At 41.9% G+C, this 26,424-nt stretch overlaps 2 protein-coding genes and 2 long non-coding RNA genes across 5 annotated transcripts; 2 read left to right on the forward strand and 2 right to left on the reverse strand.

Annotated features, from left to right (window-relative positions):
* Nucleotides 1–432: 432 nt before the first annotated feature.
* On the reverse strand, nt 433–10,978 carry LOC122332709. Of its 2 annotated transcripts, XR_006248516.1 has the most exons (6): nt 10,227–10,978; nt 10,073–10,144; nt 9,275–9,434; nt 9,098–9,156; nt 653–828; nt 433–533 (listed from the first exon to the last, which is right to left on the reverse strand). It is a non-coding gene; the product is annotated as an uncharacterized LOC122332709 (long non-coding RNA). The 2 variants fall into 2 exon arrangements; XR_006248517.1 differs by lacking the exon at nt 10,073–10,144.
* On the forward strand, nt 1,963–7,493 carry LOC122332707 (cytochrome P450 2B4-like). The gene is made up of 10 exons (XM_043230082.1): nt 1,963–2,246; nt 2,939–3,092; nt 3,293–3,445; nt 3,615–3,775; nt 3,910–4,083; nt 4,163–4,304; nt 4,800–4,987; nt 5,343; nt 5,450–5,590; nt 5,671–7,493. Exons 1-10 carry the CDS (start codon nt 2,052–2,054, stop codon nt 5,859–5,861), a joined length of 1,500 nt encoding a protein of 499 aa, XP_043086017.1. The 5' UTR covers nt 1,963–2,051; the 3' UTR covers nt 5,862–7,493.
* A 6,712-nt stretch (nt 10,979–17,690) lies between the features above and the next one.
* LOC122332705 (cytochrome P450 2B19-like) lies at nt 17,691–21,970 on the forward strand. The gene is given in 11 exon segments (XM_043230080.1): nt 17,691–17,977; nt 18,670–18,823; nt 19,023–19,175; nt 19,345–19,419; nt 19,422–19,504; nt 19,625–19,664; nt 19,667–19,809; nt 19,889–20,030; nt 20,529–20,716; nt 21,178–21,319; nt 21,400–21,970. Coding segments are annotated over 11 exon segments (1,506 nt in total). The 5' UTR covers nt 17,691–17,782; the 3' UTR covers nt 21,591–21,970.
* Nucleotides 21,971–24,781: 2,811 nt separating this feature from the next.
* Nucleotides 24,782–26,424, reverse strand: LOC122332708. Its single transcript, XR_006248515.1, has 3 exons — nt 25,779–26,424; nt 25,005–25,690; nt 24,782–24,882 (listed from the first exon to the last, which is right to left on the reverse strand). It is a non-coding gene; the product is annotated as an uncharacterized LOC122332708 (long non-coding RNA).

Here is a 26,424-nt window from a genome sequence, read left to right on the forward strand (position 1 = left end):
TTGTCGCAATTTTTCATTATCTGCCCTCAATTGGGCTACCAATTCTCGCAATTCACGTAGCTCTTCATCCATAGCTGCAAATTACAAATCACTCACCACTACGGATGAACACTCTTTAGAACACCTGCTCCTGCAAAAAGATAACAAACAAACCAAAAAAAAAAAAAGAAAGAGAACACAAAACCAATACTCACGTCTCTGCACTAAACCATAACGAGATCCTGCCGACTACGCCAGAATGTAGCGTGAGGGCATGGAGGAAGAGGAGCAAAACACACCTTACAGATGTTAGCTGGTAACTTTAAATCCTTCACCTATAGCGAATCCGACTACGCCACCTGGAGAGTTCTCCCCCAGGAAATAGAACTAGCTCAAATATGACTATTTGGCCACACAGGTTCAATTCTCATATGAATAGGCGAGAGACGTGAGTAAAGCATGAAAGTACAAAATTTATTTTCACAATTGTTTCACCATTTAAAAGTCACATTGAATCCTCATCACCTACTGCCGGCAGCACTCTCCAATGGTAACTGCAGTAAATCAAATAAAATTTTGTAAACAAATATATATATATACACAAACTATTCCAAAATGGATGTAGGTATTAAATTACCAAAACAAAACATAAAAAAATAAGAAACCAACTCACAGGGCTGAGGTCACCCACGGGAGTGATCACCAGTGCTGAATTTAGCCAAAAGCACACTTACACCTCCACACACACACACACACCCCGACACACTCACTGCACACACAAACGTGTCCACAGCAAATGATGAAGTGACACCACCACCTCAAGCTCCTGCACCCGTGGAACCCCAGCTCCTGTAAGAAGATAAAAATAAAATGAGTATATGCAATGTGTATTACACAAACCAAAACCTTACACACTAATCCAGGCAATAATGTCACAAGAAAAAGGAAAGGGAAACGAACAAACAAATTCAACCAAGGCAAACTAATGTTGAATATAAACAATACAAAATGTCCAACAAAACAAAAAATACACAAATTATAAAAAAGGAAAGAAAAAGAATACAATTTTTGTAGTTCCACAATGGAGGAGCAAAATCCACACAGGGCACCGGCTACTCCATAATCAAATAGATGCCCTCAAGCAGAACCACTTTAAACAAAACAAAAACAAACAATAATAACCAGTAACACAAATCACAATCACAGGGATCAGTAGTAGATAGCAGGTAGCAGGTAGCAGATAGCAGGTAGCAGGTAGCGGGAAGCAGGTAGCGGGGAAGCAGGTAGCGGGGAAGCAGGTAGCGGGTAATAGATCTCCGTATCAACTAAGACTTCCGAGTAACCGAAAGTTCACGGCGCGACAGGAAAAAAAACGTCAGGAACGGCGCGATTTAATCGCCCAGGACGAAAGGGAGAATCCTACAAAAAGATATGGGCAATTAACACCATTACCGCTTGCAAATCACACACTAATATTCCCTTTAACCACCACCTAATAGAGACTTACCAAACCGGAAAAGTATGCTCGCACGCATTCACAAATTGGGATTCGGCATCCTCAGTAATACCAATAACAAGCTAGGGTACAGGAAACTGCCTATTATTCAAACTGCGCACTCCGTCCATACCAACCCATTTTCTAGCAGTATTAAGCGCTTACCTGAATAAACAGCAGTCATTAAACTCATGGCCATCGACAGAAAACAAAGGAAAAGACAGGCTAAAATGAAATAACAAACGATTAGTCCACAACATTATAAAAGAGACAAACGAAGAGCTAACTGCTAACACATACCTAAAACACAAGTCAACATAACAAAAAACCAAAAAGGCGGGGCCGGAGGTGACGCATGACCCAACAAAGCCAACCTGCTCTAAAATAGGTCACACTTACTGCTGATTGGCTGTTACAAATGTCAGTCACCATCACTTATCCAATACGATCGGTCACATCAACAACACTGAAAGGGTTAACTGCACGGTGAACTCCCACCCTCTTTCCACCCGTTTACTTTTATAAAACTTCCCAGTCGTTCGCTGCTCTTGTGTTTGTCTTGAGACGATCTGTCAGCATGTGGACGGCTCTTACGAACTTAGATCTGGCCGCTGTATGCCTGGCTCTGATTCTGGGCATGATCTTTATGGTTCTGTTTGAGATCTTCAGGATCATTTCACGCAGTAATCAAATCCCACCTGGTCCCAAACCTCTGCCTTTTTTGGGAGTGTTACCACAGCTTATAAAGAAGCCGATGGAGTTCATAAGATCGGTGAGTCTTTGCTGATTCGATTGTGTGAGCTTTACATTTAACTCTTGCATATTTTGAAACTAAACGTTCAACGTACAACGCGCAGGGCGTCGCTAGACCTCTACTGGTATAAATTTTTAGTTTTAACAGTTTACCTTATTTGTCATTGTGTTCATTAACATTGTTGATTCCCGCAAAAATATGCAACGTATGAAGTAAATCACGCTTGTGATACGCGAATGAGAACGTGATTAAAGTGCGTCTTTAAATAAAATCGATCATCTTGACTCGATCGTCGCTGCCTCCTGCGTAGATGGACATCAGTTGTTTTCAGGAGAAGAGAAGTACAAAGGAGAGATGATGAGTTTGAGGGAGGTAAGACTTGATAAACAAACTACTGTACAGACCCAGCCAGACGAATCTTACACGTTAGAGGTCATTTATGCATTAAACGAGGTTAATTTTCATGTTTTATATATATTTTTAGTTTTAGTCATATTTTTAAATACAAACATGTTTACCAGTGTTTTCGGTTTTGTTGCAGTGTAGGAGTAGTGGTTTAAGCAACAGAAGTTTGTTCAGAAGATTGTGTTGCACACAGCAGGCTTTCGAGAAAAAAGTGATTTAAAAAAAGTTAGCAACGCATGGTAGAATTACCTTTCTGTTCACAACAATTACTAAATGTAAATGCTCTGTTAATCTCTTCTGATCAGGTGTCTCAATATGGCGAGATGTCTACTTTGTATATCGGAAGGAAGCCGACAATAGTCCTAAATACAATCGAAGTCATTAAGGAAGCATTGGTTCAGGAGGCTTTTTCTGGAAGACCATCTATGCCTCTTATAGACTGGATAACTAATGGACTTGGTCAGTAGGCTAACACGTTATTTAGATTTTTTAAAACGTCGACTACATAATATTTCATTACAGAATCATTTTTGCTTCAATGGTTTCAATATTTCATGGAATTTTAGATGCAAATAAAGCAGCTTTACTTTAAAGAGTGTGTGCTTTTGAGAGCCGAATGAGAGCCATGCCACTTTCCTTTTAAAATGTGTTTTTCTTAGGTATTATAGTAGCTAAGTTTGGTCACTCCTGGAGGCAGCAGAGACGTTTTGCTCTGCACACGCTCAGGAATTTTGGCCTGGGGAAGAAATCAGTAGAAGATCGCGTGTTAGAAGAAAGCCGCTATCTGATTGCTGAAATGCTTGAAGCAGAAGGTATGAAACGTTCATGATCTATTTGAACTCATTTTACAGTGTTTGGCTGCAAACAAGCTCATCTGTCAAGATTTCTCGCATGTGTGACAATAATGTTGACTTTCAGAAACATTGATTTAATTTTACTTTACATTGTGTTGGATTTAAAAGCACAGGTCTTTCTTTGTAGGCAAGTCTATGAACCCCCATCATGCCATACAGAATGCAGTTTCTAACATTACCTGTTCCATCGTGTTTGGAGATCGCTTCGACTATGATAACAAACGCTTTTCATACCTTCTGAAAATCTTGAATGAAAACTTTGTGCTCGCTGGGTCGGCTGCAGGACAGGTATGCTCAGATTCTTCATTTTTTGCAGAAAATAATTTTATGTTGTTTGTTACTCTTGGGCGCAATTTAATTTCAATTGTAGTTGCATTATTACTGATCTCATTACATGATCTCATAATAGGTTACTATCTTAGATTTTCAACTTAGCCCCCGTCATCAAGCATTTCCCTGGCCCGCACCAGAAGGTCATGCAGAACTTCACAGAGTTATTGGGTTTCATCCGAGATGAAATAAAAGAACACAAGGAAACTCTGGATCCAGACAGCCCTCGAGACTTCATTGATGCCTACCTGCTGGAGATCGAGAAAGTGAGATCACTTTACATGCATGCATGCAGAAAGTATCTGTTTCTTCAGTAAACTGATGAGTTTGTTTTATCTGGAGCAGCAAAAGTCCAACGAGGACTCCACGTTTCATGAGGAGAACATGGTCATGTCAACAGCTGACCTGTTTGTGGCTGGAACCGACACCACATCGACCACCATCAGATGGGGACTCATCTTCTTGATTCAAAACCCAGATGTACAAGGTGCTAAAGATTTTGCCTATTTACGATGAAATCAGAGATCCTCCATAGACAGCAGCACAACTGAAATATTCCCAGATCCAGAAACGTAATGTTTATTAAATACATCTGTAAAACAGTTCATGTGGGATCACTGGCTCATCTTTTCAGTTTTGCAACGCTAAGAGAATGCTTTTTTTGCTACACGTTGCTATACTCTCTAAAACTCGGGGGAGAAGAATAGTTATTTTTGTTTTCTTTGAACAAAAAAGTACTCTCGTAGCTTTGCAAAACTGTTATGTCACACAGACAGTTTTACCAACGCTTTTACTATGTTTCAGAATGGGTCTATAGAGAGCCAGATAGCTCTCAGATTTCATCAGAGATATCTTAATTTGTGTTCCGAAGATAAACAAGGTCTTTCAGATTTGGAACGACATGAGAGTGTGTAATTAATGACAGAATTTTCATTTTCTTGGGGGTGAAGTGCTGCTACTTTCCTTTTGTCGCACCACACAGAGCGATGTCACGAGGAGATTGTTGGTGTTCTGGGATACGACCGTCTGCCCAGCATGGATGACCGTGAACGACTACCGTACACATACGCCACTGTCCACGAGATTCAGCGTTGTGCCAACATTGTACCTTTAGGAGTCGTTCATGAAACCACTCAGCCCACAAAACTACGAGGATACGACATTCCCCAGGTAATGAATGGAGCGTGAATGAATGATTGAGTCATTTTCACTGAAAAACTTTTGAGTCAGATCTTATCGCTGATTATGTGGATCCAGACAATCTGAATGATTAATTCGCAAACACAATTTTGAGGCTTTTCACATGTACTCTATGGAAGCTGCTTTGAAAAAGAAAAATAGCAAGTTTTTTGTTTAATTCAGTGATTAATTGTGAGATTAAAGTTGCAATTACATTAGATTGTAATGAAAATTAGCATTTCTAACTATAAGAGACTGGATTAAGATATATTTTTCCCTCCAAATCAAGTTGCGTGGTGTAACTTGTCTTTGTAAAATATAAGATTATATAAGAGTGTTTACCCAGGGTTAGTTATGACTGATAATCAGTGATTGCAGTATGGAGCGTGGATAGAGGGTTAAAAATTAACCTGAGTTTCATTGTGCCAACTCTGCTGAACTTTCCTCATACAGGAACTATGATCATGACAAACCTAGATGCAATTTTTAGCAATAAGGAGCACTGGAAGCATCCAGACGCCTTTAACCCGGAGAATTTCTTGGATGAGAACGGCAGCTTCTTCAAACCAGAGTCTTTCATCCCCTTCTCACTCGGTGAGTCAGCTGTTTGTGAAATGAAATGGATGAAACTATACGAAAAAGCTACTGTAATGATTAGTGTGTTTGTTTATCAGGTCCGAGGGTCTGTCTCGGGGAGACTCTGGCGAGGACGGAGCTCTTCTTGTACATCACCTGTCTCCTACAGAGGATTCATTTCTCCTGGCCGCCCGAGCCGCAGTCCATCGACATGGATGGGATCATTGGTATCGTACGCTATCCTCAAAACTTCAACATCGTCTGCCGTAGCAGAGATACCAAAGAGTGACCATCAGTAACCCCAAACCCATAGACATCTTCATGTCAACAACAAAGCTGCTGAAACACACAAAACCATCTTGGCTCATCTAATTCATTGTGTATAATCTGTTATATAGAACATTATATACATTAACTGTTTGATTACAGTAACAAAAATTATTTATTACCAGTTGTTACGGCATCAGTAGACGCTGATGCATTTTAATAGTTATAAACATTTAAGCATAGCTATAATTGTGTTTATGCGATCAAAAATTAACCGGTTGATCACACATTTTATTAGAATCACTGTAGTATGAATTGTATGTTATTGTGTAGTACATGTATACACATACGTATATGATTTGTATAGTGAAGTGTTGCTTAAATTGAAAAACTGTTATCAAACTGTTCTCGAACTTCTGATTTTGTTTACTAAACTGGCATAACTATAGTCTTCTACTGCAACTTGTTTGCAGTGAGCGAACTTCATTTAGCTCTATTCATTACAGGGCCATGCTCAGACATTTTGAGGGGCAGTGGACCAAACCAAGAAAAAGGGGATGGTTGTTACAAATATACATTAACAGTCAAACATTTTTGAACAGTATTATTTCTGTTATACATAAAGTGAGCATTTGATAAAGTGAGCTCTCCCTCAGTCTCCAAGTCTGCTTCTGCCTCATCTTCAATGGAAGTACAAGTATTTGCTCAGAAATATTTGTTGTTTGACTGGTAATGTATATTTGTAACAACTTAACTATTAACTCTAATTTGTATTAACAAGCACCCACCGACTTAGAGCATCTTTTTCTCACAATGTCTATTTTCTATCATCACTAATGGTCTAAATAGGATGTCTTGTATCAACAGGGTTTTGAGGAGTCACAGAATCCGTACCACCTCCTCACCTGGTAACAGACATTAAAACAGTCGCACTAGTCACAGCAACTCACAGCAAAATTTAGTAGATGTACATGGAGCAGGCCATGAATGCTGCTGCACAAATAATGCATAATGCCCTTACTGGACATAGGGTGTCCAAGTCTCCTTGTTCTGCCTTTGAAGAAGGAAGCTTAAAGTGAACCATGAACCACGGTATTTGATTCTTAAACAGGGGATTAATTACTTTTGACAGATTAATTACTTTTCTCACAGAAAGTTTGGCAGGGTTTGGCCAAAGTCTTTGGGAAAATTTAATTCTAAAGCTTTTTGTTGGCTATGGAAAGACGAGGCTTGCCAGTTTCAAAGCACCGTTTGTCACACTGGTTGGTTGACGTATCTCCCATGGTTATACAGTAAGAGAGTTGCCAGTTCCTGTACGAATACAAGCCCACTCCACCAGAAGTGTCACTACTTCATGGGCTGCCTTTTAGGAGTGACACCCTATGGTGGAAAATTAATTTAGACTTATGAGAGAGGGATAGCTGGGGGACCCACAGGGGTCTGTACTTGGCCTAAGAGGTCATGAGGATCCATGGTACTTTTTTTTTGTCTCTTTTCATGTATGTAAAAGTACAGCCGTTAAGAATGGTAACCTTGAGGGGTAAGGCATGGTATAAAAGGCAGGACCGCCCTGTTGTCTTTGTCACACTCTGCAGCAAACTACGTTTCTGTTTCACTCTCTGACCTTTGCAAAGAATAAAATCTTTAAAGACCATTTATTGAGTTTGTCTCTCACATGGTGAGAAACTTTTTAAATTGCCACGACACTCGTTGTTCCATTTGGTTTCTAAGGAAGACTAAGCCATCACTAACAGATAGAGCACATAATTATCCAACTCCTTTAGCAGAGCAGATGGCCCAAAGGAAAGCAGTGTTAGTCATTGATTCATAAAGGATAGAGAGTCTTATATGAGAGGCAAGTCCCAACCTGGTGCCTTCAGAGTGCGATTTGGTCAGAGACGACGATCCCCTTTCAAAAACTGGCATACCAAGGGATGTCGGCCCAGTGGCTTGCAGTGATGGTATATTCTAACAAACTGCAATATCCAGCAAAATTGAATGGTGAAATATATATTATTCATTTGTTCTTACCCATACCAGGTCTCTGTTTATCCCAGTGATCTCAAACTCAATTCCTGGAGGGCCACAGATCTGCAGAGTTTAGCTCCAATAATCTCCAAATCACACCTGTTTGGAAGTTTGTATTGATCCGGAAAAGCTTGATTAGCTGGATCAGGTGTATTTGGCCCATTCGAACAACCCCCTGGATTCTGGTTTAAGCTGGTTTAAGCTAGTCTATTGCTGGTTTATGGTGGTCCTTGGCTTTGACAGCACATGACTAGCACAAACCAGCAGTTTCCAATAGAAACCATCACAAATGGTCTACTAGTTATGAACCATTAACTTCCTGTAAAACCATTACAAAATTCTTTTTTGTAGTGTATTTTGGCATTTTTTTTCCAATAAGATTTAATTTCCCACCAACAGAATCCATCACATACCAGTAGACATCATTATTTCAATTCCCATTTTTAAAGTATTAAATCCAATACATTTTCTATTGCGTTTTGGGCAAGATTCTTTTTTTTAGCAGGTCAACATGCAGTTTTTTTTTCAGCAGGGAGATCTCCCAGTTCAATTTTGTTTACCGGAGACCTGTACTAAACGGCTCAGTTGAATCAGTTGTAAACTTGCAGAGTTGTCAAAAATAATTGAAAATAATCAGTTTGTTCATGAATCATACACTGCTTGGAGCACGTGATATATATTAAAGGCTATATTATAAGGAGTATGTGTTATGAAATGTAGTGTAGTAAAAAAGTATGATCTATAAAATGTAATAAATAATACATTTATTTATTAAACGCACCTCTAGGAGACATCTATTTGATCTGTGAGACCTATTATTTGCTCATCTGCAAATATGTCTGTTGGACGTCTCCTTTTAGATGTCTTTAAGATGTTTATGATTTAGAATGCATGCAAAACAGACATCTGAAACAGACATCTGCTTTCCAGATCTTTAACAGACATCTTGCAGACCTATGCGTGCTATCTGGGTGGTCCACTACTGGTCATGTCAATGTAGCGTGAGGGCATGGAGGAAGAGGAGCAAAACACACCTTACAGATGTTAGCTGGTAACTTTAAATCCTTCACCTATAGCGAATCTGACTACGCCACCTGGAGAGTTCTCCCCCAGGAAATAGAACTAGCTCAAATATGACTATTTGGCCACACAGGTTCAATTCTCATATGAATAGGCGAGAGACGTGAGTAAAGCATGAAAGTACAAAATTTATTTTCACAATTGTTTCACCATTTAAAAGTCACATTGAATCCTCATCACCTACTGCCGGCAGCACTCTCCAATGGTAACTGCAGTAAATCAAATAAAATTTTGTAAATATATATATATACACAAACTATTCCAAAATGGATGTAGGTATTAAATTACCAAAACAAAAACATAAAAAAAAATAAGAAACCAACTCACAGGGCTGAGGTCACCCACGGGAGTGATCACCAGTGCTGAATTTAGCCAAAAGCACACTTACACCTCCACACACACACACACGACACACACAAACGTGTCCACAGCAAATGATGAAGTGACACCACCACCTCAAGCTCCTGCACCCGTGGAACCCCAGCTCCTGTAAGAAGATAAAAATAAAATGAGTATATGCAATGTGTATTACACAAACCAAAACCTTACACACTAATCCAGGCAATGTCACAAGAAAAAGGAAAGGGAAACGAACAAACAAATTCAACCAAGGCAAACTAATGTTGAATATAAACAATACAAAATGTCCAACAAAACAAAAAATACACAAATTATAAAAAAGGAAAGAAAAAGAATACAATTTTTGTAGTTCCACAATGGAGGAGCAAAATCCACACAGGGCACCGGCTACTCCATAATCAAATAGATGCCCTCAAGCAGAACCACTTTAAACAAAACAAAAACAAACAATAATAACCAGTAACACAAATCACAATCACAGGGATCAGTAGTAGATAGCAGGTAGCAGGTAGCAGGTAGCAGGTAGCAGGTAGCAGGTAGCGGGAAGCAGGTAGCAGGTAGCGGGAAGCAGATCTCCGTATCAACTAAGACTTCCGAGTAACCGAAAGTTCACGGCGCGACAGGAAAAAAACGTCAGGAACGGCGCATTTAATCGCCCAGGACGAAAGGGAGAATCCTACAAAAAGATATGGGCAATTAACACCATTACCGCTTGCAAATCACACACTAATATTCCCCTTTAACCACCACCTAATAGAGACTTACCAAACCGGAAAAAGTATGCTCGCACGCATTCACAAATTGGGATTCGGCATCCTCAGTAATACCAATAACAAGCTAGGGTACAGGAAACTGCCTATTATTCAAACTGCGCACTCCGTCCATACCAACGCATTTTCTAGCAGTATTAAGCGCTTACCTGAATAAACAGCAGTCATTAAACTCATGGCCATCGACAGAAAACAAAGGAAAAGACAGGCTAGAATGAAATAACAAACGATTAGTCCACAACATTATAAAAGAGACAAACGAAGAGCTAACTGCTAACACATACCTAAAACACAAGTCAACATAACAAAAAACCAAAAAGGCGGGGCCGGAGGTGACGCATGACCCAACAAAGCCAACCTGCTCTAAAATAGGTCACACTTACTGCTGATTGGCTGTTACAAATGTCAGTCACCATCACTTATCCAATACGATCGGTCACAATCCACCCCCACCTTCTGTACCGTCGCCCCGACGGTGAACTAATAAAAAAAAAAAAAAAAAACATGCCCTCTAGGCCCTTCAATCCCAAGGACGAAACCATACCTCCGCTGCACTACCAACTATACTGGACACTATGCCTACACCAAGTGACCGTGGCAGATGATGTACATTAGAATGCTGCCCAGCCGTACTCCGTCCCGTCCTACGCACTACACTCTCACCCATCACCACTGAACCTAATGGAGGGTTCCTTACAGGCTGCAAATCAGCTATCATCTCTGTAATATCTTCTGCTCCCTGAGCCTCACCAGCATCCTGAGGGACAGGGGGGGGAGGAATCTCTTGAGATGCTTGCCTACTAATAACCTGTGGTGCTTCTGACACCAAAACAAACAAGTCTCCCTCATCCAACTCCTCCTCACGAGGCAGCACAGGTTCGACCAATGGAACATTGGGCCGGTCAGGAGGGAATCCCTCTTACCTGAGGCTTCAATAAAGACCGATGTACATGCTTTAACTTACTTAAATCTGTAGTAGGAGCAATTGTGTACACAACACCCCCTTCCTTCGGTGCCTTCAGGATCTGGTACACCGCTGAGCTCCAGAGGTCATGAATCTTATGTCTACCTCTCACACTACAGTCGCGAAGATACACAAGTTGACCCTCCTCAGAGGTATGTCACGCACCTGAAGGTCATACCTAGCTTTCCGGCGATCGGCTGCGGCCTCCAACCGCCCACGAGCACCCTCAAAAGCAACCTGCAGCCGATTCTGATGCTCTAACACCCACCGATGGACACTACCTGCCAATGGTTCTTCAACCCTACCAAGCAAAAATCAACTGGAAGTCTAGGCTCTTGCCCAAACATCAGAAAGTAGGGGATTCCCCGTAGATTGGTGAGGTGTGGTGTGTTGTAGGCGAAAAGCACCTGGGGAGACAAGACGGCCACTCCTTTCTAGATAACGGCAGTGTGCGCAAAAGATTGTGTAAGGTCCTATTAAAGCGCTCACACTGGCCGTTTCCCGCTGGATGGTATGGGGTTGTACGTGACTTTTCCACCCCATATAACCGACACAACTGCTGAATGAGGACGGACTCGAAATTACGGCCTTGGTCGGAATGGATACGGCCCGGCACCCCAAACTTACCGAACCACTCAGCCACCAGAACCTGGGCCACAGTCTCAGCCCGTTGGTCCCTAGTCGGTACCGCTAAGGTGTACTTGGAAAAAATGTCAGTCATGACCAAGACATTTTCTACCCCAGAATTCGAGGTTCCAACACAGTAAAATCCAATGCCACGATCTCGTTTGGCCGTGCAGCCAACAGATGTCCCATGAAGCTAACTGGGGTAGGCTGAACACCCTTAGCACACTGACACCTTTCACACTCCTGGCACCAGCGGGCAATGTCCCCCGACATTCCAGGCCAGTAGCACCGCTGCCACACCAACTGTGTGGTACGCTCTACCCCCTGGTGCCCATGCTGTTGGTGCAGTTGTGTCAATACCTCAGACTTCATGGCAGATGGCAGCAACACTTGGAGGACCTCTTCTCCACCGTCTGGACGAAACACACGACGATAAAGCACCCCTTTAATCTCCCTCAAGCGATCCCACTGTCTAAGTAAGACCACAGCAGACCTGGAGAGTTTCTTTCGCTCCTCAACACTTGGTGGCGCTTTCCGCCTCCAAAACACCAGTAACTCTCCGATAACTGAATCAGCCTGCTGCTGGTCACCGATGTCCTTCCTAGAAGAGCAAGGAAAGGATACTATTTGATTTACCTGACTCACCACCTCCCCTCGGCTAGCTTGACGCAAATGAGGTGGGAACCACCACACCTGGACCCATGTCCAGAACTTCTGCCACGGGGATTCTGACGCGACAAAGCATCCGCGTTTGATTTGTCTTACCAGATCTGTATTTGATTTCAAAATCAAACGCAGCCAGCTGGGCAGCCCAGCGCTGTTCCATGGCACCCAACTTGGCAGAGGTCAGGTAGCTAAGAGGATTATTATCGGTATAGACTACACACTTATGACCCAGAAGGTACTCCCTAAACTTCTCAGTCATGGCCCACTTGAGCGCAAGAAACTCCAGCTTCATGGAACTGTAGTTAGATGTATTGCGCTCAGTGGGCCTAAGACCTCGGCTACCATAAGCTATGGGACGTACCTTACCCTGCTGCTCTTGGGAGAGGACTGCCCCTAGCCCCCCATGACTAGCGTCCACCTCCAAAATAAAGGGAAGCGAAAAGTCTGCATAGGCGAGCACAGGGGCTGTGGTAAGTCTATACCTCAACTCCTCAAAGCCACTCTGACACTCACTAGACCAGGCCTGCTCAAACTCATTAGGGCCATGCTTGGACCTTTTCGGGCTGCCAGCTTTGCCACCAGCCTGTGGAGGGGGCCGCCAGTCTTGCGAACCTCTCACAAAAACGCCGGTAGTAGCTAGCAAACCCCAAAAATGAACGCAACCCCGAAACACTATTGGGCTGAGGCCACTTTAAAACTGCCTCGATCTTACCTGGGTCCGTAGAGACTCCTCCTGAGGAGATCACATGCCCCAAATATTGCACCTCCTGCTTAAAGAATGCGCATTTTGATAACTTGGCTTTCAGGCCTTCCCTAAGCAGCCGGCTTAAGACAACCTCCATTCGGGCTAAATGCTGATCTACTGACACCGAAAACACTACGATATCGTCCAAATACAAGAGCAAAGATTGGCACTGTTGGTCCCCAAACAACCGCTCCATTAATCGCTGGAAGGTGCTGGGGGCATTACAAAGGCCAAACGGCATCCGGTTCCATTCAAATAGCCCGAATGGAGTACAAAACGCAGTCTTTGATTTATCAGCCTCACTTACAGGGACCTGATTATACCCGCTGGCAAGGTCCATGGTGGAAAACCAACGTGCCCCGCCAGCGAGTCTAGTGTCTCTCAATGCGGGGCAAAGGGAAAGCATCCTTCCTTGTCTTAGCATTTAAATGACGGTAGTCTACACACATACGTAGGCTACCGTCTTTCTTTTTAACCAAGACAATTGGTGACGCATACGGGCTGCAGCTTTCCCTTATTACTTGAGCTTCCATCAATTGATTAATGTGTGCCTTGACGACCTCGTATTCCGACGGAGGAATGCGCCTATAACGCTGCCTCACGGGTACGTGCGTCCATCAAGGGGATTTCATGGGAAATGAGACTGGTACATCCCAAATCACCCTCATGTATGGAAAATACAGATGCATACTTTTCAAGTAGTGCCCTCACCTTGCCTTGGTCTTCTGCTGACAGTACAGACAAATCAATAGCCCTAATTTGTTCCTGTACCGACTGGGCAGCCTGTGCGACCTGCGTACTCACCCTAGCCGAAACCACTGGAACTTCTGAGATCTCTGGGGGTAAGCTGACCACATAAACCTGGTTGACCGTGCACCCACCACTGTGCTAGCATATACCACCACATCAGCTGTGCTAACATTAACCACGGGCACGTAAGCAGTGCCACGGTCTACCTGAACCAAAGCAGTAGAAGCCAACAACCCCGCTGGAAGGCCAGAGTCGGGTGGCTCAAAGAGAACAGTACCCCGGAGTACTGTGTTGAACAGGTTACTGCAACCAATTTCATGGTGCCCCGGGATGCGACACGCCTGGCGCCCCGCACTTTGACTCTACCCCTGACTTAAATCTGGCTGGACTTCAATGTGGTGGCAATGTTGTAAAGCCTGAAATACAGAAGGGGGAGCCTGTGAGACCATGGGCAGATCGAAAAGTCGGGTGCCATGCTGGCCAAAGAGCTCCCGATAGCAGCGGCCCAGGATGTTCATTCCCAGAACCCCAGGAACCTGAGCACACATACTACCAGGAGGGTCTCTAACCACCAACACCCCGCAACCTGCAACCACCTGCCCACACAACTCCACATCTAGTTCTAGGTAACCCATATATGGATCGAAAGGCCATTCGCAGCCCGGTTGCAACCAATGGCACGACCTAAGCTGTTCCTGACCCCACGCCCCAAAATTTTGCACAAAACAGCTCTCAGTAATGGTGGACACCATAGACCCAGTGTCCACCAGACACGGTACCTTAACCCGCCCATACATACGACAAGTTGCGGACACGTTGACATAAAACGAGACATAAAATTTACATCAGTTAGAACATTCGAGCCTGTCCTTCCCCGACCGAGCTGTGGCCCTGCAGCTCAGCGGGAACTAGTTTTCCGATGGTTGCCCAGACTGCACACCCCTCGCCGAAGCGGAATCTGCACGTGCTGGTGGAAAACGAGGAGGCCTTCGTTCTCAGTACACTCCCTGGCAAAATGGCCAGGTTGCTGACATCGACGACAAATAACCTGTCCGGGCGGGATAATTGAGAGTGTGGTTGAAAATTTTGAATCTGAGCCACACTTTGAGTCAATTGATTCAATTGCTGTTGCTGCTTTTTCAGCATTTCTCTCAACTCACTGAATTCAGAACACGCTGCACTACTACTTTCCAGGTGCTGGTGTCCCTGTACCCCATATTGTATACCATAAGCAGATGGTACGGATTGGCTACGACCACGCGTTCCCCAGGCAGACCCTCCCGCTCCCAGCGCATTGCTTCGCTCGAACGTCCAACAACATAGCAGTAGGTTGGCGACGAACAAACTGTTTTAGTTCACGTCAAGAGCACCGTCTACGAACGTGTTCAACAAATTGGTCGCGCAACAAAATATCTGCACTTGGCCTACCATGAGGCGACTGTCGCTTTACTTTTTCCCAGAGATTTAGCAGGACTAGGGAAAACTCTAATAGAGTCTCCCCATCCTGTTGTTTTCTGGAAAAAAGACTCTTGAAGAGCTACATAAGAACTAGTGCAGCCATACACCCACGCAAGAACGCCTGAATAATTTTGTTTGATCCTCCTCTCTCGTCCCTTGGCCGATATCGAATTTCGTCTCTCGCCTCTCCTCCAAATGATCAAACAAGAAAACGCTTGATCAACAGCAGAGAGATGGCGAAGTCGCATGCAGGTCTGAGCCTCCTCCACCCACTCCTCAATCATAATGCCAGATCTACCATTAAATTTTGAACAATTTCGATCTCGTGGAACAAAAACAAATCGATCCGTCACTGAAGAACTAGGGACAGCAGGCGGAGGATCTACCACTGCTGGAATAGAAACATTAGAAGGACCAGGTTGTGCAACGAGAACTTGCTCTTGTCGCAATTTTTCATTATCTGCCCTCAATTGGGCTACCAATTCTCGCAATTCACGTAGCTCTTCATCCATAGCTGCAAATTACAAATCACTCACCACTACGGATGAACACTCTTTAGAACACCTGCTCCTGCAAAAAGATAACAAACAAACCAAAAAAAAAAAGAAAGAGAACACAAAACCAATACTCACGTCTCTGCACTAAACCATAACGAGATCCTGCCGACTACGCCAGAATGTAGCGTGAGGGCATGGAGGAAGAGGAGCAAAACACACCTTACAGATGTTAGCTGGTAACTTTAAATCCTTCACCTATAGCGAATCCGACTACGCCACCTGGAGAGTTCTCCCCCAGGAAATAGAACTAGCTCAAATATGACTATTTGGCCACACAGGTTCAATTCTCATATGAATAGGCGAGAGACGTGAGTAAAGCATGAAAGTACAAAATTTATTTTCACAATTGTTTCACCATTTAAAAGTCACATTGAATCCTCATCACCTACTGCCGCAGCACTCTCCAATGGTAACTGCAGTAAATCAAATAAAATTTTGTAAACAAATATATATATATACACAAACTATTCCAAAATGGATGTAGGTATTAAATTACCAAAACAAAAACATAAAAAAATAAGAAACCAACTCACAGGGCTGAGGTCACCCACGGAGTGATCACCAGTGCTGAATTTAGCCAAAAGCACACTTACACCTCCACACACACACACACACCCCGACACACTCACTGCACACACAAACGTGTCCACAGCAAATGATGAAGTGACACCACCACCTCAAGCTCCTGCACCCGTGGAACCCCAGCTCCTGTAAGAAGATAAAAATAAAATGAGTATATGCAATGTGTATTACACAAACCAAAACCTTACACACTAATCCAGGCAATAATGTCACAAGAAAAGGAAAGGGAACGAACAAACAAATTCAACCAAGGCAAACTAATGTTGAATATAAACAATACAAAATGTCCAACAAAACAAAAAAACACAAAATTATAAAAAGGAAAGAAAAAGAATACAATTTTTGTAGTTCCACAATGGAGGAGCAAAATCCACACAGGGCACCGGCTACTCCATAATCAAATAGATGCCCTCAAGCAGAACCACTTTAAACAAAACAAAAACAAACAATAATAACCAGTAACACAAATCACAATCACAGGGATCAGTAGTAGATAGCAGGTAGCAGGTAGCAGATAGCAGGTAGCAGGTAGCGGGAAGCAGCGGGAAGCAGGTAGCGGGAAGCAGGTAGCGGGAAGCAGGTAGCGGGTAATAGATCTCCAGTATCAACTAAGACTTCCGAGTAACCGAAAGTTCACGGCGCGACAGGAAAAAAAACGTCAGAACGGGCGCATTTAATCGCCCAGGACGAAAGGGAGAATCCTACAAAAAAGATATGGGCAATTAACACCATTACCGCTTGCAAATCACACACTAATATTCCCTTTAACCACCACCTAATAGAGACTTACCAAACCGGAAAAAGTATGCTCGCACGCATTCACAAATTGGGATTCGGCATCCTCAGTAATACCAATAACAAGCTAGGGTACAGGAAACTGCCTATTATTCAAACTGCGCACTCCGTCCATACCAACCCATTTTCTAGCAGTATTAAGCGCTTACCTGAATAAACAGCAGTCATTAAACTCATGGCCATCGACAGAAAACAAAGGAAAAGACAGGCTAAAATGAAATAACAAACGATTAGTCCACAACATTATAAAAGAGACAAACGAAGAGCTAACTGCTAACACATACCTAAAACACAAGTCAACATAACAAAAAACCAAAAAGGCGGGGCCGGAGGTGACGCATGACCCAACAAAGCCAACCTGCTCTAAAATAGGTCACACTTACTGCTGATTGGCTGTTACAAATGTCAGTCACCATCACTTATCCAATACGATCGGTCACATCAACAACACTGAAAGGGTTAACTGCACGGTGAACTCCCACCCTCTTTCCACCCGTTTACTTTTATAAAACTTCCCAGTCGTTCGCTGCTCTTGTGTTTGTCTTGAGACGATCTGTCAGCATGTGGACGGCTCTTACGAACTTAGATCTGGCCGCTGTATGCCTGGCTCTGATTCTGGGCATGATCTTTATGGTTCTGTTTGAGATCTTCAGGATCATTTCACGCAGTAATCAAATCCCACCTGGTCCCAAACCTCTGCCTTTTTTGGGAGTGTTACCACAGCTTATAAAGAAGCCGATGGAGTTCATAAGATCGGTGAGTCTTTGCTGATTCGATTGTGTGAGCTTTACATTTAACTCTTGCATATTTTGAAACTAAACGTTCAACGTACAACGCGCAGGGCGTCGCTAGACCTCTACTGGTATAAATTTTTAGTTTTAACAGTTTACCTTATTTGTCATTGTGTTCATTAACATTGTTGATTCCCGCAAAAATATGCAACGTATGAAGTAAATCACGCTTGTGATACGCGAATGAGAACGTGATTAAAGTGCGTCTTTAAATAAAATCGATCATCTTGACTCGATCGTCGCTGCCTCCTGCGTAGATGGACATCAGTTGTTTTCAGGAGAAGAGAAGTACAAAGGAGAGATGATGAGTTTGAGGGAGGTAAGACTTGATAAACAAACTACTGTACAGACCCAGCCAGACGAATCTTACACGTTAGAGGTCATTTATGCATTAAACGAGGTTAATTTTCATGTTTTATATATATTTTTAGTTTTAGTCATATTTTTAAATACAAACATGTTTACCAGTGTTTTCGGTTTTGTTGCAGTGTAGGAGTAGTGGTTTAAGCAACAGAAGTTTGTTCAGAAGATTGTGTTGCACACAGCAGGCTTTCGAGAAAAAAGTGATTTAAAAAAAGTTAGCAACGCATGGTAGAATTACCTTTCTGTTCACAACAATTACTAAATGTAAATGCTCTGTTAATCTCTTCTGATCAGGTGTCTCAATATGGCGAGATGTCTACTTTGTATATCGGAAGGAAGCCGACAATAGTCCTAAATACAATCGAAGTCATTAAGGAAGCATTGGTTCAGGAGGCTTTTTCTGGAAGACCATCTATGCCTCTTATAGACTGGATAACTAATGGACTTGGTCAGTAGGCTAACACGTTATTTAGATTTTTAAAACGTCGACTACATAATATTTCATTACAGAATCATTTTTGCTTCAATGGTTTCAATATTTCATGGAATTTTAGATGCAAATAAAGCAGCTTTACTTTAAAGAGTGTGTGCTTTTGAGAGCCGAATGAGAGCCATGCCACTTTCCTTTTAAAATGTGTTTTTCTTAGGTATTATAGTAGCTAAGTTTGGTCACTCCTGGAGGCAGCAGAGACGTTTTGCTCTGCACACGCTCAGGAATTTTGGCCTGGGGAAGAAATCAGTAGAAGATCGCGTGTTAGAAGAAAGCCGCTATCTGATTGCTGAAATGCTTGAAGCAGAAGGTATGAAACGTTCATGATCTATTTGAACTCATTTTACAGTGTTTGGCTGCAAACAAGCTCATCTGTCAAGATTTCTCGCATGTGTGACAATAATGTTGACTTTCAGAAACATTGATTTAATTTTACTTTACATTGTGTTGGATTTAAAAGCACAGGTCTTTCTTTGTAGGCAAGTCTATGAACCCCCATCATGCCATACAGAATGCAGTTTCTAACATTACCTGTTCCATCGTGTTTGGAGATCGCTTGACTATGATAACAAACGCTTTTCATACCTTCTGAAAATCTTGAATGAAAACTTTGTGCTCGCTGGGTCGGCTGCAGGACAGGTATGCTCAGATTCTTCATTTTTGCAGAAAATAATTTTATGTTGTTTGTTACTCTTGGGCGCAATTTAATTTCAATTGTAGTTGCATTATTACTGATCTCATTACATGATCTCATAATAGGTTACTATCTTAGATTTTCAACTTAGCCCCGTCATCAAGCATTTCCTGGCCCGCACCAGAAGGTCATGCAGAACTTCACAGAGTTATTGGGTTTCATCCGAGATGAAATAAAAGAACACAAGGAAACTCTGGATCCAGACAGCCCTCGAGACTTCATTGATGCCTACCTGCTGGAGATCGAGAAAGTGAGATCACTTTACATGCATGCATGCAGAAAGTATCTGTTTCTTCAGTAAACTGATGAGTTTGTTTTATCTGGAGCAGCAAAAGTCCAACGAGGACTCCACGTTTCATGAGGAGAACATGGTCATGTCAACAGCTGACCTGTTTGTGGCTGGAACCGACACCACATCGACCACCATCAGATGGGGACTCATCTTCTTGATTCAAAACCCAGATGTACAAGGTGCTAAAGATTTTGCCTATTTACGATGAAATCAGAGATCCTCCATAGACAGCAGCACAACTGAAATATTCCCAGATCCAGAAACGTAATGTTTATTAAATACATCTGTAAAACAGTTCATGTGGGATCACTGGCTCATCTTTTCAGTTTTGCAACGCTAAGAGAATGCTTTTTTTGCTACACGTTGCTATACTCTCTAAAACTCGGGGGAGAAGAATAGTTATTTTTGTTTTCTTTGAACAAAAAAGTACTCTCTAGTAGCTTTGCAAAACTGTTATGTCACACAGACAGTTTTACCAACGCTTTTACTATGTTTCAGAATGGGTCTATAGAGAGCCAGATAGCTCTCAGATTTCATCAGAGATATCTTAATTTGTGTTCCGAAGATAAACAAGGTCTTTCAGATTTGGAACGACATGAGAGTGTGTAATTAATGACAGAATTTTCATTTTCTTGGGGGTGAAGTGCTGCTACTTTCCTTTTTGTCGCACCACACAGAGCGATGTCACGAGGAGATTGTTGGTGTTCTGGGATACGACCGTCTGCCCAGCATGGATGACCGTGAACGACTACCGTACACATACGCCACTGTCCACGAGATTCAGCGTTGTGCCAACATTGTACCTTTAGGAGTCGTTCATGAAACCACTCAGCCCACAAAACTACGAGGATACGACATTCCCCAGGTAATGAATGGAGCGTGAATCAATGATTGAGTCATTTTCACTGAAAAACTTTTGAGTCAGATCTTATCGCTGATTATGTGGATCCAGACAATCTGAATGATTAATTCGCAAACACAATTTTGAGGCTTTTCACATGTACTCTATGGAAGCTGCTTTGAAAAAGAAAAATAGCAAGTTTTTTGTTTAATTCAGTGATTAATTGTGAGATTAAAGTTGCAATTACATTAGATTGTAATGAAAATTAGCATTTCTAACTATAAGAGACTGGATTAAGATATATTTTTCCCTCCAAATCAAGTTGCGTGGTGTACTTGTCTTTGTAAAATATAAGATTATATAAGAGTGTTTACCCAGGGTTAGTTATGACTGATAATCAGTGATTGCAGTATGGAGCGTGGATAGAGGGTTAAAAATTAACCTGAGTTTCATTGTGCCAACTCTGCTGAACTTTCCTCATACAGGGAACTATGATCATGACAAACCTAGATGCAATTTTTAGCAATAAGGAGCACTGGAAGCATCCAGACGCCTTTAACCCGGAGAATTTCTTGGATGAGAACGGCAGCTTCTTCAAACCAGAGTCTTTCATCCCCTTCTCACTCGGTGAGTCAGCTGTTTGTGAAATGAAATGGATGAAACTATACGAAAAAGCTACTGTAATGATTAGTGTGTTTGTTTATCAGGTCCGAGGGTCTGTCTCGGGGAGACTCTGGCGAGGACGGAGCTCTTCTTGTACATCACCTGTCTCCTACAGAGGATTCATTTCTCCTGGCCGCCCGAGCCGCAGTCCATCCACATGGATGGGATCATTGGTATCGTACGCTATCCTCAAAACTTCAACATCGTCTGCCGTAGCAGAGATACCAAAGAGTGACCATCAGTAACCCCAAACCCATAGACATCTTCATGTCAACAACAAAGCTGCTGAAACACACAAAACCATCTTGGCTCATCTAATTCATTGTGTATAATCTGTTATATAGAACATTATATACATTAACTGTTTGATTACAGTAACAAAAATTATTTATTACCAGTTGTTACGGCATCAGTAGACGCTGATGCATTTTAATAGTTATAAACATTTAAGCATAGCTATAATTGTGTTTATGCGATCAAAAATTAACCGGTTGATCACACATTTTATTAGAATCACTGTAGTATGAATTGTATGTTATTGTGTAGTACATGTATACACATACGTATATGATTTGTATAGTGAAGTGTTGCTTAAATTGAAAAACTGTTATCAAACTGTTCTCGAACTTCTGATTTTGTTTACTAAACTGGCATAACTATAGTCTTCTACTGCAACTTGTTTGCAGTGAGCGAACTTCATTTAGCTCTATTCATTACAGGGCCATGCTCAGACATTTTGAGGGCAGTGGACCAAACCAAGAAAAAGGGGATGGTTGTTACAAATATACATTAACAGTCAAACATTTTTGAACAGTATTATTTCTGTTATACATAAAGTGAGCATTTGATAAAGTGAGCTCTCCCTCAGTCTCCAAGTCTGCTTCTGCCTCATCTTCAATGGAAGTACAAGTATTTGCTCAGAAATATTTGTTGTTTGACTGGTAATGTATATTTGTAACAACTTAACTATTAACTCTAATTTGTATTAACAAGCACCCACCGACTTAGAGCATCTTTTTCTCACAATGTCTATTTTCTATCATCACTAATGGTCTAAATAGGATGTCTTGTATCAACAGGGTTTTGAGGAGTCACAGAATCCATTCACCTCCTCACCTGGTAACAGACATTAAAACAGTCGCACTAGTCACAGCAACTCACAGCAAAATTTAGTAGATGTACATGGAGCAGGCCATGAATGCTGCTGCACAAATAATGCATAATGCCCTTACTGGACATAGGGTGTCCAAGTCTCCTTGTTCTGCCTTTGAAGAAGGAAGCTTAAAGTGAACCATGAACCACGGTATTTGATTCTTAAACAGGGGATTAATTACTTTTGACAGATTAATTACTTTTCTCACAGAAAGTTTGGCAGGGTTTGGCCAAAGTCTTTGGGAAAATTTAATTCTAAAGCTTTTGTTGGCTATGGAAAGACGAGGCTTGCCAGTTTCAAAGCACCGTTTGTCACACTGGTTGGTTGACGTATCTCCCATGGTTATACAGTAAGAGAGTTGCCAGTTCCTGTACGAATACAAGCCCACTCCACCAGAAGTGTCACTACTTCATGGGCTGCCTTTTAGGAGTGACACCCTATGGTGGAAAATTAATTTAGACTTATGAGAGAGGGATAGCTGGGGACCCACAGGGTCTGTACTTGGCCTAAGAGGTCATGAGGATCCATGGTACTTTTTTTTTTTTTTGTCTCTTTTCATGTATGTAAAAGTACAGCCGTTAAGAATGGTAACCTTGAGGGGTAAGGCATGGTATAAAAGGCAGGACCGCCCTGTTGTCTTTGTCACACTCTGCAGCAAACTACGTTTCTGTTTCACTCTCTGACCTTTGCAAAGAATAAAATCTTTAAAGACCATTTATTGAGTTTGTCTCTCACATGGTGAGAAACTTTTTAAATTGCCACGACACTCGTTGTTCCATTTGGTTTCTAAGGAAGACTAAGCCATCACTAACAGATAGAGCACATAATTATCCAACTCCTTTAGCAGAGCAGATGGCCCAAAGGAAAGCAGTGTTAGTCATTGATTCATAAAGGATAGAGAGTCTTATATGAGAGGCAAGTCCCAACCTGGTGCCTTCAGAGTGCGATTTGGTCAGAGACGACGATCCCCTTTCAAAAACTGGCATACCAAGGGATGTCGGCCCAGTGGCTTGCAGTGATGGTATATTCTAACAAACTGCAATATCCAGCAAAATTGAATGGTGAAATATATATTATTCATTTGTTCTTACCCATACCAGGTCTCTGTTTATCCCAGTGATCTCAAACTCAATTCCTGGAGGGCCACAGATCTGCAGAGTTTAGCTCCAATAATCTCCAAATCACACCTGTTTGGAAGTTTGTATTGATCCGGAAAAGCTTGATTAGCTGGATCAGGTGTATTTGGCCCATTCGAACAACCCCCTGGATTCTGGTTTAAGCTGGTTTAAGCTAGTCTATTGCTGGTTTATGGTGGTCCTTGGCTTTGACAGCACATGACTAGCACAAACCAGCAGTTTCCAATAGAAACCATCACAAATGGTCTACTAGTTATGAACCATTAACTTCCTGTAAAACCATTACAAAATTCTTTTTGTAGTGTATTTTGGCATTTTTTTTCCAATAAGATTTAATTTCCCACCAACAGAATCCATCACATACCAGTAGACATCATTATTTCAATTCCCATTTTTAAAGTATTAAATCCAATACATTTTCTATTGCGTTTTGGGCAAGATTCTTTTTTTTAGCAGGTCAACATGCAGTTTTTTTTCAGCAGGAGATCTCCCAGTTCAATTTTGTTTACCGGAGACCTGTACTAAACGGCTCAGTTGAATCAGTTGTAAACTTGCAGAGTTGTCAAAAATAATTGAAAATAATCAGTTTGTTCATGAATCATACACTGCTTGGAGCACGTGATATATATTAAAGGCTATATTATAAGGAGTATGTGTTATGAAATGTAGTGTAGTAAAAAAGTATGATCTATAAAATGTAATAAATAATACATTTATTTATTAAACGCACCTCTAGGAGACATCTATTTGATCTGTGAGACCTATTATTTGCTCATCTGCAAATATGTCTGTTGGACGTCTCCTTTTAGATGTCTTTAAGATGTTTATGATTTAGAATGCATGCAAAACAGACATCTGAAACAGACATCTGCTTTCCAGATCTTTAACAGACATCTTGCAGACCTATGCGTGCTATCTGGGTGGTCCACTACTGGTCATGTCAATGTAGCGTGTGAGGCATGGAGGAAGAGGAGCAAAACACACCTTACAGATGTTAGCTGGTAACTTTAAATCCTTCACCTATAGCGAATCCGACTACGCCACCTGGAGAGTTCTCCCCAGGAAATAGAACTAGCTCAAATATGACTATTTGGCCACACAGGTTCAATTCTCATATGAATAGGCGAGAGACGTGAGTAAAGCATGAAAGTACAAAATTTATTTTCACAATTGTTTCACCATTTAAAAGTCACATTGAATCCTCATCACCTACTGCCGGCAGCACTCTCCAATGGTAACTGCAGTAAATCAAATAAAATTTTGTAAACAAATATATATATATACACAAACTATTCCAAAATGGATGTAGGTATTAAATTACCAAAACAAAAACATAAAAAAAAATAAGAAACCAACTCACAGGGCTGAGGTCACCCACGGGAGTGATCACCAGTGCTGAATTTAGCCAAAAGCACACTTACACCTCCACACACACACACACACCCCGACACACACAAACGTGTCCACAGCAAATGATGAAGTGACACCACCACCTCAAGCTCCTGCACCCGTGGAACCCCAGCTCCTGTAAGAAGATAAAAATAAAATGAGTATATGCAATGTGTATTACACAAACCAAAACCTTACACACTAATCCAGGCAATGTCACAAGAAAAAGGAAAGGGAAACGAACAAACAAATTCAACCAAGGCAAACTAATGTTGAATATAAACAATACAAAATGTCCAACAAAACAAAAAATACACAAATTATAAAAAAGGAAAGAAAAAGAATACAATTTTTGTAGTTCCACAATGGAGGAGCAAAATCCACACAGGGCACCGGCTACTCCATAATCAAATAGATGCCCTCAAGCAGAACCACTTTAAACAAAACAAAAACAAACAATAATAACCAGTAACACAAATCACAATCACAGGGATCAGTAGTAGATAGCAGGTAGCAGGTAGCAGGTAGCGGGAAGCAGGTAGCGGGAAGCAGATCTCCGTATCAACTAAGACTTCCGAGTAACCGAAAGTTCACGGCGCGACAGGAAAAAAACGTCAGGAGCGGCGCATTTAATCGCCCAGGACGAAAGGGAGAATCCTACAAAAAGATATGGGCAATTAACACCATTACAGCTTGCAAATCACACACTAATATTCCCTTTAACCACCACCTAATAGAGACTTACCAAACCGGAAAAAGTATGCTCGCACGCATTCACAAATTGGGATTCGGCATCCTCAGTAATACCAATAACAAGCTAGGGTACAGGAAACTGCCTATTATTCAAACTGCGCACTCCGTCCATACCAACCCATTTTCTAGCAGTATTAAGCGCTTACCTGAATAAACAGCAGTCATTAAACTCATGGCCATCGACAGAAAACAAAGGAAAAGACAGGCTAAAATGAAATAACAAACGATTAGTCCACAACATTATAAAAGAGACAAACGAAGAGCTAACTGCTAACACATACCTAAAACACAAGTCAACATAACAAAAAACCAAAGGGCGGGGCCGGAGGTGACGCATGACCCAACAAAGCCAACCTGCTCTAAAATAGGTCACACTTACTGCTGATTGGCTGTTACAAATGTCAGTCACCATCACTTATCCAATACGATCGGTCACAATCCACCCCCACCTTCTGTACCGTCGCCCCGACGGTGAACTAATAAAAAAAAAAAAAAAAAAAAAAAAGACATGCCCTCTAGGCCCTTCAATCCCAAGGACGAAACCATACCTCCGCTGCACTACCAACTATACTGGACACTATGCCTACACCAAGTGACCGTGGCAGATGATGTACATTAGAATGCTGCCCAGCCGTACT

Source organism: Puntigrus tetrazona, unplaced genomic scaffold (genome assembly GCF_018831695.1).
Source record: "Puntigrus tetrazona isolate hp1 unplaced genomic scaffold, ASM1883169v1 S000000148, whole genome shotgun sequence".
Taxonomy (NCBI): domain Eukaryota; kingdom Metazoa; phylum Chordata; class Actinopteri; order Cypriniformes; family Cyprinidae; genus Puntigrus; species Puntigrus tetrazona.